This window comes from Notolabrus celidotus, chromosome 12, assembly GCF_009762535.1.
Source record: "Notolabrus celidotus isolate fNotCel1 chromosome 12, fNotCel1.pri, whole genome shotgun sequence".
Taxonomy (NCBI): Eukaryota; Metazoa; Chordata; class Actinopteri; order Labriformes; family Labridae; genus Notolabrus; species Notolabrus celidotus.
The window spans coordinates 17,126,213-17,145,033 of NC_048283.1; the positions used below are offsets into that span (position 1 = coordinate 17,126,213).

General features: G+C 39.3%; 1 protein-coding gene across 2 annotated transcripts; it reads right to left on the minus strand.

Annotated features, from left to right (window-relative positions):
- Positions 1-55: 55 nt before the first annotated feature.
- Positions 56-15,820, minus strand: stx17 (syntaxin 17). 2 transcript variants are annotated; one of them, XM_034696883.1, is made up of 7 exons: positions 15,634-15,820; positions 13,447-13,645; positions 13,275-13,340; positions 8,477-8,797; positions 6,525-6,575; positions 3,234-3,320; positions 56-1,065 (listed from the first exon to the last, which is right to left on the minus strand). In XM_034696883.1, exons 2-7 carry the CDS (start codon positions 13,567-13,569, stop codon positions 811-813), a joined length of 903 nt encoding a protein of 300 aa, XP_034552774.1. In that variant the 5' UTR covers positions 13,570-13,645; positions 15,634-15,820; the 3' UTR covers positions 56-810. The 2 variants fall into 2 exon arrangements, with proteins under 2 accessions (XP_034552774.1, XP_034552775.1); XM_034696884.1 differs by having other exon boundaries at positions 13,447-13,654.
- Positions 15,821-18,821: the final 3,001 nt, after the last annotated feature.

The following is an 18,821-nucleotide window of genomic DNA, read 5'->3' on the forward strand; positions in this document are numbered from 1 at the left end:
TGTTGTTTGTACGCATGGTGTCATTTTCTGATCTACTTATCAAATGAGCGACATGAATGTTGAAAAAACACATTTATTGGCAGCAGGGTAATAATCAACACATGGCAGGTTTTTACACTTTGGCGCCTCTTTGTGCAATATTTGCTCTTTGTTTGCAAAAGCAGGTCTCAATACAAACAGTATAATTTATTCAAATATTTAAGCAGAGCACTTTTTTTTTACATTATTGAATAAATATACTGTAGTCTCAGGTGTGAGTGTGTTCACATTGGAATATTAGTTTCTGCATTAAGGAACACTGAGGCGTGATTTCTGGAAACAAAGCTTGTAAAATAATTATTTGGGGAAAAAAAGCTTGAGGAAAACAAAACCAGGTTTTTGTTTCTGGTAACATCTGATAGCTAAAGCTAGGAATAGAAAAAGTGTGTTTTTTGAAACATTTTTTAAATTTTTTAAAAGTGAGTTATCTGTTTTTGCAAATGAACTCTCCAAATATAGATTCAACTTAGGTGCAAAGGATACTTTTAAGATATGTAATGTGCTCATAGCCACTTCAAACTAAAAGCTGTAGTGTTCCTAACTGCTACAGTGTGTTCACAATAAAAAAAGTAACGCGTGTATAAAATGAGCTTCATGTCCTTACAGGAACATCATTCACATCTGAACGTCAAAGATTGTGACTCATGAATAAGGCTGTTGATACTACTTGTTAACATCTGACTGAGTGTCTTTAAGGCATGTGAACAGGTCTACTTTTTGCTTTGTGGTTTTTCAGCTCTGGAGGTCAGAGAACTGACCACAGCTGCCGGGTCATTTGTCCTTGCTTGACTCTGCTTCTGTCGGTGATTCCGGTGGTGGTGCCGTCAATTGTTTCATCTGTAGTTCCACTCGGGCTTTGCGTTGTTTCTGTACCAGGTTTCCTCCTGCAAAGCCCAAGGCTCCCCCTCCCAGAGCAGCAGCCACCCCTGCAGCTTTGAACCCAGCCAGTAGGCCAAGAGGACCTCCTAATACGCCGCCCAGCAGTGCCCCGGCAACCGGCAACACCGCCAACTTGTAGCCCACCGCCTGGAGAGACAGGAAGAAGAGATACGTTCTCATTTAACACCCACACACACACACACACACCTTTGGAAAGCATTAGTCGCGGCTTTAAGAGAGTCTGCGAGAGAGTTTAGACGCCTCTATCCTTTCATGATCACACACCGACTCGCGGAAAGACGAAAGAGGAAAAAGAAAAACACAAACAAGCCAGCAAATGAAAATCAACCCCTTCCATGGCCGCTTCAAAGCCTTTTCATTATCGGCATTTAGGAGAAATCAGAGAGATGTGGCCTGTGTGTTATTACGACTGCTATCATCAGAGTAGAAGGTGCTTTTTGCTGATGACAATTAATGATACACATATGCGCGCGCACACACACACACGCACACATGCTAGCAGAGGGACACACATTTGATTAACACTTCACCATTAAATTAATCTAGTTCAAAAGCCAGCGTTGCTTGTCCCAACCCCCGTGGCAGTCGAGGGAATTTTAATTTCATCTGAGCAGAGTTAAAAGGAGTCTGGGTGCAGGTGGAGGAGGATGGAGGGACTGAGTGTGTGTGTGTAATGCGGTTTGACCTGATGACAGATTACAAGCTTTCAAACACATTAAAACATCTGACACCCCTCTCATCTGCTTTATCTCCATGCACACCCCACCCCCCTCTTCCCTCCCGTCTTCCCCCTGCACAGACAGCAGAGTGGTCAACCTTTATTGCTTCCTGTTTGGGTGAAATGAATTTAAATTAACAGTTTAATAAAAAAAAAAAAAAACCTGATTAGAGACTTTTATTCTAGAAATGTTAAAACTTCAGAGAACTTAAATACATGGAAACCTGAATTCACTTTGTCCTTTAGGTGTATGACACCTTAAATACAGTCTAGGGTTTGTTTGCTGGTTTATCCTCTCACCTTTATGTGGAATTAGAACACAAAGGAGTTGAATCACAAACATAAACACCAAGATCAGCTCGCTATACCACATGTACTAAAACATAAGTGGGATCTCTTTTCTAGACCTTTCATATGGAAGAGGATTAGGGCCACTGAATTTTTATTATTATTATTATTATTAATATTCAGAGAAAAAAGTCAGTATTCTGACTTTAATCTCTGACTTTAATTTCAGAATTCTGACTTTAATCTCAGACTTTAATTTCAGAATTCTGACTTTTTTCTCAGTATTCTGACTTTAATCTCAGACTTTAATTTCAGAATTCTGACTTTAATCATAGAATTCTGACTTTTTTCTCAGAATTCTGGAAATTATGGTCCTATATATATTCTTTAATTATTTTTTTCTGAGAAAAAAAGTAAGAATTTTGACTTTAATCTCAGAGTTCTGACTTTGGATGAACACAGCCTCGGGGATAAAAAGCTGCAAAGAAAAGCAGTCTTTCTTTTCTAGGTTATTTGCCATCCTCGTGTGCGCAGTAAAAGGTTTGCTTCAGCACACAAAAATCACGACTGTGTCATCATCACCACCTCTGAGTGTGTAATTAGAGTCCAATGACTTCACACCTCCATTATGTTCCTGAAAGTGTGAGATCAAAAAAGGAGTTCTTCATCTGATGAGCATCATTTACCTTTCTGTTACTGCACAACAAAACAAAAAGGATGAGACGGGGAGTAAAGTAAGATGAAGTGTTCTTGTGTGTGTTTGTATTGTAGATGAACAAGAACAGGTGATTCACTCTGAGTAGAACAGACAAAAAGTTCAACATCTCGAGTGTGTAATATGTGTGAAGGGCACTGAGTCGTCTCTCTGAGTTACACTCGCTGTGTAAGAGTGTATTGAATTGATAATGGAAGCCCAAATGCTGCTCTTGAAAAACTATTAAACAGTCATTCAAACCTCTCCTTAATGCCACGCACACACACGGACACACTTACACACTCTCTCTTGTCACCTCTCTATCACTCTTCCTCCCCTCCTCTCCTCTCTCTATTTCCTTAATTGCATCTTTCCTCCGTATTCGAGTGGATCAATAGGGACAAACGCTGTGGAATGGCTGGGAGGCAAAGTGCCATCGATCTCCCCATCTCCCAAACACTACACACACACACACACACACACACACACACACACACACACACAGATCATCATGACACACACACACAGACACAGACACACAGACACAGACACACACACACACTCACACACACATATATATATATATATACACACCTTCCCCAGGCTCCTGGTCCCCTCCTCCACGTTGGCAGCGGCTGTGTTGACGTTGTCCTCTATGCTGTCAATCTTCTCCTGCTGGGACTGATGCACAGAGGTTACACACAAAAGCACACATGAGCGAGCGCGCGCACACACACACACACACACACACATACACACACACATACACACACACATACACACACACACACACACACACACATACACACATACACACACAGACAAGCACACACACAGACAAGCACATTCACCTAAATATACACATGCAAAACACACACAAGTGACAGAGCAGCCACCTGTCATACAGTATGTTTTTTTGTGTCCAAATTCGGCTCCATGGCACAAGTTAACACAGAAAGTGTGCGTGTGTGTGTGTGTGTGTGTGTGTGTGTGTGTGTGTGTGTGTGTGTGTGTGTGGTATTGTGTAAATCTCATGAAATATTCAGAGTGGCAGCTGTCTCTCTCCATGTGAGAGCTGGATGGACACAGTGACCAAACAACAAACCAGAGCACGTTTCTTCTTCTCCTCTTCCTCACCCTTCCATAGTAACTGCCCTCCCGCCTTCACCTCTGAACTCTGAGCTACAAAGTAAAGCCATATTACCGATATTTAACTCCTCACCACTAACAGACCACATCTCCTTTCAATATCTCTTTTTTTGGCTTTTGACCATTTGTCTGAGACCTTAACGCACAGCCGCATTGTTCTGCACGATGAGATTTTTATCATCTGAGGCTTTTATCCAAAATTAAATCTGTTGTATCTTTTAATGATTTTGAGCGACTGATTGATTCTTTTATCTCGACCCGTTTGGACTACTGTAATGCACTTTACACTGGCATTAACCAGGCCTCCCTCCCTCAATTACAGGTAGTCCAAAACGCGGCTGCTAGCCTTTTAACAGGAACCCACAAGCATGAACATATCAGCCCTGTCCTCGCATCCCTCCCCTGGCTCCCTGTCCGTTTAAGAATTAATTTTAAGATTTGAATGTTTGTTTTTAAGTCACTACATGGTCTGGCACCTCAGTAAATCTCTGACCTCATACACATCTACGCTCCCTCCAGAGCACCGAGGTCTGCTGATCAGATGCATCTTAAGACGAGGGGTGACCGAGCTTTTTCAGTGGTAGCTCCTAAACTGTGGAATGAACTACCCACCCAAGTCAAAATGCCCCCCACCCTGGATACTTTTAAATCATGTCTTAAAACTCATTTTTACTCCTTGGCTTTTAATACAGCATGAGAGTTTATGTTGGTCTCTGTTTGTCTTTTAATGTACTGTATTTCAAATTGTACTATTATTTATTTCTACTGTTTGTATTTGTTGTGCAGCACTTTGGTAACCTTGTTGTTTTTAAAATGTGCTTTATAAATAAAATGGATTGGATTGGATTTTAGTTGTAACTCTTCATTTGGCGGATTCAAAGTCAGAAGTGGTTCATTATTATTTTGATTTAGTTATTCCTCTAACTGCCCCAACTCCAAAGAGGATCATTTTACATCAAATGTTCTTCAGGCCTCACAACTTCAGGCTGAAAAGGTGAGGACTGTCCCCAGCTCATGTTCACTAAGCAACATTTGTGCTGTAGATCTTGTCTAATAAGGGCAAACAATTTTCAACAGTCACACAGATGACTCAAAATGTTTGTAATCAAAAGGAAAATATATATTTTTTAATTTGCTGATTTGTGCATCCTCAAAAAATGTTCCCTGCTTAAGTTTTGGTAAACAGTGCACTGTTAAGTAATTCACGTTGGAGCGCCAGTCGGCCTCACTGTGAAAGCAGAAGCTCTGTGCACAGAGCAGATTGTCCTTGTCAACTGGTCGCATGCCACGAGCCCTGCTCTTCACTCCACACGTTTCCTGTCTCTCTTCAGGAGTCATGTTTAACAAAGGCAAAAATACCACAACCGACACAAACTGAATCTAATTGCATGCAGCTAGTTTAATGATTGATAGTCACTGCCTGATGCAAATATGTATAGCACTGTTAAATGTTGTCCTGTTGTGTCTGCATGTGTCTTCTTTAACATTTCCTCATTGCTGCTTCCTAATTGTCTTGCTCCATGTATTTTATGTCCATGGACACTTTCTCAAAGATGGTCATATCATGTCTTTATGTAGCTTTTAGTCATTTTTAATCGCATGGTGCTATTTGTACTTTTCTTTTCTTCTCTTGTTTGTTTGTGTTTTGGTTTGTCCTCTACCTTCTTATTCTGATCTTATTTTACCCTATTTTATCTTGGTTTAATCTTGATCTTTTTAGGGAGCCTTTTTAACATCTGGCAAGGGACTACTGATGTAAACTAGCCTTTTGGCTAACTCTGGCATAATTACAGAAGTGTTAATTAATATGCATGGTCCTTTTAAATAATAAATAATAATAAATAATAATCTAATGAAATCAACTGATTTGAACCTTTTTCCATGTTTCTATTAAAACCTAATTGAGCAGTTTTGAGACAGAAAACACATAAACTCTGTTAATGAGTTTCTGTGCCTACTGTGCACTATTTCTAAATGTCTTCATTTGTTATGACTTGTCTCATTTAAATAGAGACTGGCTGACTGATTGAAGACATGCAAAAAATAAAACTCTACATGTGAACACAAACATCGGTACAGCTACCAACATGATGCATGTACAGAAACAGACACAACCACGCACTCACTCAGTGTTTCCTCTGTGTGTCTGAGAGCTGGAGTATTACTCCCCTAACGGCGTCTTTCACCCTCAGTAACTACAACAACATGTCTATGCTCTTTCTACCCACACCCTCTCAACCCCCCTGCTTTCACCCCTAACTACATCTTCACTCTCTCTTTCTTTTTCTGTTAATCTCATCCTGCTCTTCTCCCTCCATCCCTCAGGATAGAGTGATAATCTGCACCGTCTGTTCTCCACCTGCTCCAATGTATCCCTGGTTCCTTGCGCTTTTGGACAACCCCCCCCCCCCCCCCCCCCCCCCACACACACACACACACACCCAAATCCTCCCTCTGGTCCTCGTCTCCTCTTCAATCTCTCTCCCTCTTGCCTTGGTGAGGGGCCTCTGGGGCCCCAGCAGCACTGAGCTGATCTGTGAAACCTGCTCTCACAGGGGCTTCACCAGGCAACATGAGCACACATGGTCAAATACACACACCACTTCCTGGAAATGTTATAGGCGAACAGCCTCTGTCACTTTGTTTTTGGCTCACAGGGGTAGCTGTGCACACATGTAAGAGAGAGAAATGCATACAGTGAAGAGATGTGAATGTAGCAGAAGAATTAACACTCACATGGACAAGTAGAGAGAACTCCGTCACTAAGCCACTCAGCTGCTTCAGGTCCTACAGGAGAGACACAAACACTGATATTAAGGCATCATGCTGCTTTTTATACAAACCTACAGCTTCAAACTCGACAGTGAAAATTCATCTGGGCCTTGTGTACAGAAGCACAGCATGAGAGTGAATATGTCAGCACAAACAGGTAAGAGAGGTCAGCTGCAATAGATAACCTTGCACTTGCTATGAACCACAGCAACATTTCTCACAGGACAAAGATGGAGGCTTATATCTTGCACTCTTTACTCAGGGCTTTGATTTGAATCTAACGTGAGCCTGTTTTAAGGGAAAAGTTAGACTTGTCACAGCAGGAAAAGCACCAAAAGAAATTAGTTACAGCTGAATTCTGGTCAGATGCTGTTGTTGCTCATGCTATCTCACTGTCACATTGTCAGAACAGAGTCAGTGTTGATGAGCTAGTAACTGGTTCTTTACATATGTGACATGTCTAAATGTCTGTTGGAGGAAGAGCACACTGTTTGGCGTGTTGCCAAACTATCTCAGCATGAATAACCGATATTGATGTCAAATAAGTAGAAAAAAGCTCATCTGCTATAACTTAAATTGTCTCAGTTTATCTGCTGGTACATAGGTTTAAACCAAAACTGTGTTTGAAACGTGTCCCTTCTGAATCCAAAAAAATCTCTTCTTTTTTGATTTATAAGGATCAATTCATCTGAGTGGAGCCGATAACTAGTTGTAGAGTCATCTAACTGCATTAAAATGACGTAAAGAATCGCCACCTACTGGACCAAAATATTCCAAAGTTTATCAGAGATTTTCCAGAAACATATCAAACCAGACCCAGATCTTGCAATGTTTGGGGTTAGGACACATGCTACGGAGCGCTCTTTATCAAACAACCAAAAGAATGTGATATGCTTTATGACGCTGTTAGCAAGGAGAATAATTACTCTAAAAACCTCTCATTTATCTCGCTTTAATGAATGATGTAATGAAGCACTGCAGGTAGAGAAAATAAAATTTACCCTGAGAGGAAAGATAAATATGTTTTACTCAATATGGCAGCTGTTTATAGACCACTATAACAAAAACAACCCCATGAAAAAATAATAACCTAACAAAATCTAGGGCACTTGACATCCTCCAAGTTGTATTGTTGTATTGTTGTAGTATTACTACCATTTAAATCTAATTTTTATGTCATTGTTTTCATATTTTATTTTATTTTACTTGTGTTTTGTAGATCCTTTGGTCATTTATACATTATTCAGTTTGGTTTTTTGTGTCAGGCATGGATAATAATGTCTCAGACTTTTGCAATTTGAATTTGGAAAAATAAAAAAACCCCAATAAAGAGATTTAAAAGAAAAGAAAAGACATAAAGAAATTATCATTATACCCATCTAATAGGTATATTGTACGCATGCTGAGTGAGAAACAAAATAATTTGTTCAACAAAGATCATTTTTATTACTAATTGCAATGAATTCAACAATGGCAGGGTGTGAACTGCAAATGCTAATATTGGGACAAAAATGACGATGATGTGATGGCCTGTGCAGCCCCAATGCACAAAATAACTTTCAAGTTCCAGCTAAAATATTTTGAAAAGATAAGATCAACTACTCACTGCAAAAACAGAACTGACAGCAGAAGTCAAATATTATTACTGCTGTGTTTTCATTAAGCATAAGGAGACAAGGTTCTGCTAATGCTGTAGTTAAAGCTAGTTGAATTAAGTTGGGATTCAAAGATACAATGACTTGTTTATATTTGTGTGGACAAAGGGTCCAAGGGACTGTAAATATTGAGGAAAAGGCAGCAGTGCAGTGCCTGTATCATATGAACACTTATACAATATACATATTGACTTATATGAGTCTCTGTGTTATTGGTATCGTCCAAAAAGTGAGGAATTTATTTGGTCCGGATATGCATACCTCTTCCAGGTTGTCCCAAGACTCTGCTGCACTCTGATCTGAAGGGATTTCTGGAAGGCGGAGCTGAAGTTGCTGGCCAGACACCGGATCCTCGCCAATGTCTTCATCAGAATTGCAACTGCTGGACACACAGCTGGATGGCTGAGCTGCAGGTGCTGGCACGGGCCAGGGTACTGGGTTAGAGTTTAGAAGCAGGAAGTCTTGTGCAGCAGCTGACGCCCTGTCTCTGACAGGCTTGATGAGCGCTTCCAGAGAGGCAGCATCTTCAGCCCGGACCCGAGTGCACAGCTTCTCCATCTCTCTGATGTTCGCTCTCAGTTGCTGCAGGGACACAGAGAAGAGGCAGGGGTTTGGGACATCAGAGAAAGGATCAGTATCAGAGAAAGAGCAGACAAACCAAGAATAAAATGCAAGTTGCCGTGGACAGAGGTGTTAATATACTAATACCAGTATCAGAACACCTCTAGTTACAGCCTTATTTATTTTAGATGCCATTAGCAACTACTGGTTTAGAAAAATAAAAGAGGTACGTATTTAATGTGTAATCATGTGATAATAAAATAACAACAGCACAGTATTTGTGGCTAGAAAATCTTTGGTCAAAGCTGGAAAATTAATTGCAATCAGTGCTTTACAGTAACACACTTTGAGGTTGTTTTTTTATTTGAAGAGGTGATGTAATGCATATTTCATATTTTGAAAAAAACATTAAGTTAAAATGATGGAGGTAAATACTAAATGTGGTTAAAGTTCCAAATTGTGCAGTAAACGTTGTGGATTGAGCCTGCAGGCTGCTCTGAAAAGCTCGTTCAGAAAGTTACACAAGATTTGCTGAGCTTGTGACATAACCAGTTGGTGAATCGCCTGAAAAGGGTAAATGTATGATTTTTAAAAGAGAAACACAACTTTTTAAAATTGCAACAGTGAAGGAGGCCTCCAGAGTGCTGGGGGGCTGGGAGCTGAAACTAAGTTTTTTCAAAGACACCAGCCTGAGATAAGTAGAGAATTTATTTGAGCTGTAAATCACGTACAGCTACTACAAAGCTATCAGAGGGACAATATAAAGCTTGACAAAAGAGCCAGAGACCCCCTATTCAAAGCTCCTGGGAGGAATTTTTGGGTAATGATACTTTTGGCAACCCTGGACAGCAAAACTTTCTTTCTGATCTCTTCTTTTACATGTGTAAGTAGGGCTGATCTCATCCTTCTTTATTTTAAATTTCAAATGTGCAGCTCAGAATGAATCTTTGGCATGGAAAATATAGAAACGACTGTTTTGGCATTGTGCTGTTAATTAACTTTATACAGTGATCAATTTTGTTACTGATGGTCTAGTTTACTTTTGTTGATCATGCTCATTTCAGTCATTTCATTTACAGCTAAAATCTTTAGTTTTGAAACAGTGTTAATTCAAATATACATACGCTTTAAACCACACTGGTGACTGAAAAGTATTCAGTTTTGGCCAAAAATCACAGAATATCTAAACTGAATAAGCAAATGTACGCCCATTTTTTGGTTAAATCTAGCTTTACCAGCAAAAAAAAAAACAAGACACGCCATGACTGTAATACCAATCTATACTTTCATGTTGCCTGACAACAAAACCAACTTCAACAATCTAATTATCTAATTATTGCAAAAATGTAGACAAAAATAGTAGTTACATTTAGTAGTTACATTTGAAATAAAACCCTGCAAATAAGTACGTCATCAGTTTTCTGCCTTTCTTTGTTGCCAGATGACTCCTAAAGTTCGGGTTAGGGTTAGCTAAAAGTTGATAGACAAAAAGATCAGTAGCAGCAGGTTGATTCACAGCAGCACAGGAAACACAGCCACATGTGCATGTAGGTAAATTAATTTTGAGGCAACATTTAATTACTTCGTGGGACAGTGGGGGACTCGAGTCTTTGGCACCTACATTTTGGGGATCACAGGCTGAAATGTTTGGGAACCCCTGCCCTAGAGAATGCCCATTAGGCTAGAATCCAAGTAAACTGTCATGTATGTAAACATGTATGTGTGCATTGGGGTCTGGGTTTAACAAGGTTCAGTCATGAGACGTAGCCCCCCTCCTCGTCCCCTCCCATGCCTTGAGGGTGACAGGAGGATTACATCCCAGCCATCAGCCCTCCAGGCCGAGGCACGACCCGGGCTCAGGGGGTCAACGTGCTGCCGATAACACATTCTGCTAATTACACTGCATGAATAAACATACATGTGCATAAAACTGAAAAGCAGCGATCAACACAGAGAAAGTCTGGTCAGGAACCTGTCAGACTGCAAATTAACCGTGACTGAACCAGCGCTAAAACACACTCTCAATAGCAGATATTCATGATAGAACAGTATTGACTCTGCTCCCCTGTCTCACAGTGTACAAGGCGGTACGGAGTCTGTCAGCGCTTCTATTGATGGCTAGCTATGCGCTAATCTAGTGGAATAAATGTCAATCAAATATGAGAGCCTGCAGTTTGTAAAAGCAATGAAGATGATCAGGGACAAAGGTAGGCAGCCTTGAATAGATGATCCATCCATCTGCATCCCTTCTAGCATGTTTATCTATCTGTCTGCAATATGGAACAGACGTCCACACACACATATACACACACACATGACACAGAGTAGACTATGTCCTACTCTGGATTAACACCATGAAGACATGAGAAAGCACTTGCTGTGTGTCCCTTGAGTTTGCAGGGGAATGGTGAGAGGATAGGTGTGTGCCTGTTTGGAGTTATTTCACCTTCAGAGACACGGTGGCATCCAGGCAACAACTTCCCCCAAGGCATTCACATCCACCATGTGAACATGTGAGCAAGAGCTTACACACACAGGAGAGACACTACATTTGAGGTTTGGTAGCAGCTCTTTTTCTGTCCTGAATTTGAAGAATACGTTTCACTAGAGAGAGTTAATTTACAAGGAGGAATATTCTCTGCATGAGCAGCATGCTTGGATTTGCATATACAAACACATGATACATTTTTTGGGCAAGCTAACAGTACATTACTTAGTTTGACTTTGTTTATTCTTTCAGGGAACTAGGGAACTGGGCGATAATTCGATAACGATAATTATCGTGATATAATTTTTCTCGATATAAATATATAAAATGTTCAATAAAAATATTTTAGTTTTTTATGTACTATCATTATTATTTTATTATCATTATTACTATTTTCAATGTCATTTTATTTGTGTTATGTGTTTTCTGTAAATTTTGATACATTCTGTAAATACTGAAATAAATTGACTGAAATTGTAAATCATATTATTATATAAATAATTATATAAATTATTGTGATATATTTAAACCTGTAATTACACCCCCCAACCACTGGAAAGGGAAGGGGTGCTTAAATGCTAGTTGACAACCAACATTAAAGAAAAATTTGAATCTCCCAAAAAGACTTCACTAAAATCTAATTTCACTCAAAACACCTGCTTCCTGTTAGCACCGTCAAAAATTAGGGATTCAAGAAGCTCATCAGAGAGCTAAACTCCAGACTCAAGCTAGCAAACTATTTGCTTTCTTCAACTTTCACTCAGGGGGAAAAATTTGCCTTTACACTTAAATGAAATAATGATTTGATATTTATTGTGACAATTACTGATATCGACTGATATGAAATATGTTATTGTGACAACATCTTTTTCAATATCGCCCAGCTCTACACTGAATCACATCTCTTTGCCTTTATACACTGATGTGGTGGCTCAGTTGTTATGGAGTTGATTAAGTTGTCACACAAGACCTTAAAAAGAAGTTTTGGGAACACTTAATCAATAATTAATAGATAACAATAACTTAATTAATAGATTTTAGAAATATCATTTGAATCTTCTTTCATTGTTTTGTACCTCAGGAAAATACCTGAAGGCCTCAGAAAGAGAGACATATCTTCTGAAGATATCAATTGCTGCAGGTAAGAAAGCTATAACACGAGGCTGGCTTCAGAAGAACCCTCCCACCATTAAACTACTTAAAAACATTATTGACTCTATTCGCAGTATGGAAAAAATTACTTTTGCTCTTCGCCATCAAAAGGAGAAGGGGGATACGCTCTGGGGAAAATGTGATTGCTATAAACACAAAGACTCTTAACTTTTTCTGTTTGTCTGAATGCATTTGTTATGTACTGTACCTGTCTATAATACTTAAGTGTGTAATGTAATGTCCTAGTCCTCACTTGTTCAATGTTATTATGTCCATTTACAACAAAAATAAAAATGAAAGTTTCAAAAGTTTAGATCAGGTACAAAAAAACTAACTCTTGAATTGCATCGAGGAAACCCCATCTATTTGGAACAGCAAAGAAAAATCTTGAAAGCATCAAAAACAGAAAAAAGCTGGACCTTGTTTTGAAAATCTGACTGTTAATCTGCTTTTTTCTTTTACTTTGAAGGAACAAAGTTTACTTTGTTGATGCCGGGGTGGTGAGGTTCAACTGGTCGGTTCAGGGGTAAATTCTCTCTTAGCAGTCCAACTCTTTTCAGAAAGAAACTCATATATTTTTTAAAACTGAGCTCTTAAGGGTTAAGACAATTCGTAAGAGAAAATACAAAGTCTGCAGTTGCATGGTCATGCTTGTTCAGGAATTCTGAGGCAATGAGTCACAGCATTTTCTAAACAATCCTCACATTCACATATCTGTGAGGCTCTGACTTGAATAAAACACAAACTGCCTCAGTGATGACGTGAAAGATGGCAGTTATATGGTAGTCAAGGTTATGAAGAGATTGTTAAGTGCCTTACTGGTTAACCTCAGGAAGTTTACAGAGCACTGTTTTATACCTGAACAGTTCTGCTGGCATTGATGTGCTCCTGATGAAGGCGATCCCATTGCTGGTTCTTTTGGTACTGAAAAAGAAATGAAAGAAAACTATGTGTTATCCATCTGTGGACCGGAAGTGACAGAGCGGATGTGATAGTGCGATCATGTGGGGAGCCAGATTTGAGCCGTCACCTTCAGTATGTTACTGTGGTGTTTCTGCAGCCTCTCCAGGTCCGTGGGAAGAGCCACTTTAATAAACTTGTGGATCGGTGCCTCCAGGCGCCTCAGTGTCAGCTTGTGGCTCTCCTCTGCCATGTGTCCTGCTGACTGCCCACAGCCAACACCTCTGTGTCCACCAACTCGGACACTCCACCTGCTCAGCTTTATCTCACTGCCCCCACAGAAATACCAGCAGAGTAAGTTTTTAATAAATACGTAAATCAAATGAATAAACTCAGTGACGCACACATTTTTAGCCCACACATCTAAAATTGGCACCTCGATAAGACGTATTAGCAAATCTCTTGACACCATCCTTTTAGTGAGGAGAGTGAGATAAGTACGAGTTGTTGACGGCAAAATATTCACACTGAAGAGATGACGCGACTAATCGATTAGTCAAACACTGATGGCTAATTGCCTAACATATTCTGTTTCCAGGTTTCTAAAATTTGTAGGTCAAATGAATTCAGTCTGATTTTGGTCAATTCGGGGTAGTTCCACTTTTTTTCTTTTCTGGTTGGCTGGCCTGAAAACATCACCATGGGCTCTGGGCATTTTTTAAAGCTTTCCTGTGTTTCCCAATCCAAAAGAACAAGAACTGAAAGGAGACCAAGAATGCATTTTCATTGTTAATAAATTTGATTCACTATTCCATCCAAAAAATCTCAGAGAAACACTGATTGACACTTTCAGCAATTGTATAAGCCTAAAGTAATGTCTTATTTTGTTGTTTAGCACAAAAATAGTAAGTTTATTGTTAAAAGAAGTGACGACACCAAACGCAATGACATTAAAGAAGACGGGGACTTAATGCTTCTGTTGGTAGTCACAGAGTAAACATCTGTTCAGAGAGAGGGACTTCCCAACCAGATTTCCTTTTAGCCCCCCAACACAGATCGGCGTGTGGAGTCATGATAGTGCCGGACCATAGACTGTATAAAATATGGACGTAGTATCCGTGATGTCACCCATCTGTGTCTGAAGAGCTGTTTTGAGGCCAATCGTCAGCGGCAGCCATATTGCTGCTGTCGAGCGATTGTGGCGTAAAGAGGCGGGCTTTGAGCCTCCTAGCCAACAGCTACAGTGTTCCCGCCTGTCAATCAGGTCAGCTGTGCCTCTCATTGGAAGACTCGTAATCTCAATATCTTCGAAATTGCTGCGTTACAAAAAAATTCAACCCCTTAAAGTGTGTGCCGATCGAGAAATGAGCTATCCAGACTACAATTGTATTTTGTACCAGGCTGTAAACATGTTTATTTCTGCAGTAAAGATCAGCTTTTTTGAATTAGTGTGTATGTGGTTTCCAGTACTTCCAGAGCCAGCCTCAAGCGGATCCTCAATGAACTGCAGTTTTTAGCACTTCCACATTGGACTCATATTTTTAGACCAGAGGTTGTCGCTTGTGCCGGACTAATAACGAATCGGAGGATGTAGTAAGAGCCGCCCCCTAACCAACCAGGACAGAGGATCCGAGATTAGCTATGATTGGTCTGTCATAATGGGAACTAGGGGAATGATAACATTGCTTTATACATAGACATTGGAAAACATAGAGATTTCATGATAATCTCAAATTACTCCACATACCGATGAGTATCGATGGGTATTATGACCTTTTCTCCAAACCCAGCAGAACAAAAGTAACATTCTTTACACCATTCCTACCAACAGCAGCTTTAACTCTCTCCTGGGAATCATTTTGTTGTAAAAAATGATTAGATACTGTTGCTGTTCTATGATACATTTTTAACCCTATGTAGCAACGCACTGTGATGTTTAAACACATGCTTTATATCTGAATCTCTACAGTGGGATGAAGTAAGCTGTTAAAATCATATTAATCATAGGGTTATTGCAAACACAGTTGAGGTTAATTCAGCTGCCCTCAGAGTCGAAACTGACAGTGTCAGCCCACGTGATGTTAAACAGCTGCTTCAGTTTCAGATTAAGAGTTAAATAAACTAAAGACTAGCAGGGTTGAGCTGTGAGCTAGCCGAGTAACAACCAAAGGTAACAGTCCCTTAACAATTAGATAGTAATTATAGGATCTTGGGTTTTTCCTTACCCACTGATTGAGCCTGAAAATCTTGAATCACTTTTCTCCTGTGGACCATGAGTCAGCCTATCGAAACTTAAGAACCATTCAGTGAGACTTACCTCTGGAAAAACAAACCAAGTTTTAATCTATCCTCGTTGACGACTCTTCACAGCCTCCATGCCGATGATGATATTGAATGATACATACATTTCCTAATGTTCGGCATCCCTTTCAGTTTCTTTCCGACACTTTTTTTCTGTTTGTAAACAACCCTCTCCTTGGTGCGTCCACTATAAGTTTCCGACGTCGACCAGCACCCGCAGCATAATGAGTTCCCCATTAATAATGTGACCTCTTGAATTAAATCAAAAGACAAATTAGGGATTTTTTTTCTTTAAATTATCCTTCTGGGGTACGGAAGATGATCAGGGCCACTGAAAAAAGAAAACAATTAAGGTCAAATAAAAAAATATATATATATGATTGATATGAGAAAAAAGTCAGAATTCTGAGATTAAAGTCAGAGCATTCTGAGATTAAAGTCAGAGCATTCTGAGATTAAAGTCAGAGCATTCTGAGATTAAAGTCAGAGCATTCTGAGACTAAAGTCAGAATATTCTGAGATTAAAGTCAGAATATTCTGAGATTAAAGTCAGAGCATTCTGAGACTAAAGTCAGAGCATTCTGAGATTAAAGTCAGAGCATTCTGAGACTAAAGTCAGAGCATTCTGAGATTAAAGTCAGAGCATTCTGAGACTAAAGTCAGAATATTCTGAGATTAAAGTCAGAATATTCTGAGATTGAAGTCAGAATTCTAAGATTAAAGTCAGAATATTCTGAGATTAAAGTCAGAATATTCTGAGATTGAAGTCAGAATTCTAAGATTAAAGTCAGAATATTCTGAGATTAAAGTCAGAGCATTCTGAGATTAAAGTCAGAATATTCTGAGATTAAAGTCAGAGCATTCTGAGACTAAAGTCAGAATATTCTGAGATTAAAGTCAGAATATTCTGAGATTAAAGTCAGAGCATTCTGAGACTAAAGTCAGAGCATTCTGAGATTAAAGTCAGAGCATTCTGAGACTAAAGTCAGAGCATTCTGAGATTAAAGTCAGAGCATTCTGAGACTAAAGTCAGAATATTCTGAGATTAAAGTCAGAATATTCTGAGATTGAAGTCAGAATTCTAAGATTAAAGTCAGAATATTCTGAGATTAAAGTCAGAATATTCTGAGATTGAAGTCAGAATTCTAAGATTAAAGTCAGAATATTCTGAGATTAAAGTCAGAGCATTCTGAGATTAAAGTCAGAATATTCTGAGATTAAAGTCAGAGCATTCTGAGACTAAAGTCAGAATATTCTGAGATTAAAGTCAGAATATTCTGAGATTAAAGTCAGAGCATTCTGAGACTAAAGTCAGAATATTCTGAGATTAAAGTCAGAATTCTAAGAAAAAAGTAAAAATTATGAGATTGAAGTCAGAATTCTAATATTAAAGTCATGTAGGGCTGCACGATGGTGCAGTGGGTAGTGCTATTGCCTCACAGCTAGAAGGTTCCTGGTTAGAATCCCCGGCCTATCTGTGTAGAGTTTGTTTTCCCCGTGCATGTGTGGGTTCTCTCCGGGTACTCTGGCTTCCTCCCACAGTCAAAAAACATGCTCACCAGGTTGATTGATCACTCTAAATTGCTCGTAGGTGTGAGTGTGTGCATGAATGGTTGTCTGTCTCTCTGTGTTAGCCCTGCAATACGTTGGCGACCTGTCCAGGGTGTACCCTGCCTTCCCCCCGAAGCCAGCTGGGATAGGCTCCAGCCCCCCTTGACTCCTAACAGGATAAGCAGTCAAGATAATGGATGGATGGATCTCAGTATAATAATAATAATAATAATAATAATAATAATAATAATAATAATTATAATAATAATAATAATTATTATTATTATAATATATTGGCCCCTTTTTTTTTTATTAAAGTGGCCCTAATCTTCTTCGGTATGTAAGGGTTTATCCAACATATTGATTCGGTTTGATGGTGTTGTCCTGTGGCTGATGTCTTCATTTCACAAGGAAAGAGTTTAAAGCCCCCAGGTATGATACACATTTGAATGAATGGTTTCATGAAATAGTCAGACTACAATACTAATGTGTACCAGCCATCAGTTCTTATCATAACTATTAAAATTCACATTTGTAATCCACATAGAAGCCTTTTCACAGTAAATATGGGTTAAAGCTTTATCTTGGTTGAATCGTTTGGTTAAATGTCATGGGGAATGCAATGCAACCATGGGTTATTGCTGTATTGTAGTTGTTTTATCTAATCACCAGTTGTTGTCTGGTCTTAAAATGTCAGAAGACTGTGGAAACAGTGGACAAAAGTTCAAAAGCCCAAGATAAAAACCTGAAAAAGTTTGTTTTTGTTTCCAACCCAAATATATAAAACAGAGAGAAACAAGAAGGAACCAAGAAATATAGCTTTATAAAACATTCTCAAGATGATAAATGGGTTATTTAAATGGTTGATATTAGCCACTAAATAAATGACTTGAGGATTTTACGTTCCACCTTGCACATATAGCTACAGGACGTCTGAAGTTTTTTTAAGTTTTTTTTTTTACTCATTAGACTCAATAGAATAATTTGAAAGAAGAGTCTACTGGATTATCAGAGGGATGGGGAGAAGGCACAATTCCAAGCTGTGGCAATAAATAAGTTCACTGGTTTGGAAACAACCACAGGCCCAAAATTACTTTTTAACACAGCTCTGACTTTTAGAAAGTCAAAACCAGAGAAGAGAAAATAAAAAAAAAATAAAAAAGTGATTTTTTGATAGATTTTTGCCTTTCACATTTGGCTAAATGGGTAAAAAGCATCGGTGGAAAATAAACATATATTGTGATAATATTTGTCTGTGTTGTGTTTGGAGCCAGACAACATCACAAATTGGGGTTCCCCCTCCTCTTCTTTGAGAGCCGTTGTGAGTGGGTCTATTGCATGTTTCCACTTCTCTTTTTTCACCACCTTTTACCTTTGACATTTAGGCCAACTCCCCACACACTCCTCCTCCAGCGGATGCTCCATGCAAGGGGCCACAGCAAAATACACAGTCCCCAGCTACAGGGGATTTCCCCTGGTACTGTACACATGTGTATGTGTGTATGTGTGTGAGTAAGAGTCTGTCAGTCTGTCTGTCCACTTCCAGGGGACTCCCAGAGGTGCAGACTGAGTGGGAGGAACCATCGTGAATGTGCAAAAAAGCAAGTCATCAAAATGTTTGGGTTTGTGTGTGTTTGCATGTGCTTCTGCATT

What these genes read in the sequence shown, in the direction of transcription:
- stx17 (XM_034696883.1), bottom strand. Translation starts at nt 13,569, where the DNA reads ATGGCAGAGGAGAGCCACAAGCTGACACTGAGGCGCCTGGAGGCACCG. An exon ending in ATGCCAGCAGAACTGTTCAG is followed by an intron (nt 8,798 to 13,274) that starts GTATAAAACAGT and finishes GTGTCCCTGCAG; the next exon opens with CAACTGAGAGCGAACATCAG. An exon ending in AGTTCTCTCTACTTGTCCAT is followed by an intron (nt 3,321 to 6,524) that starts GTGAGTGTTAAT and finishes TCTGTGCATCAG; the next exon opens with TCCCAGCAGGAGAAGATTGA.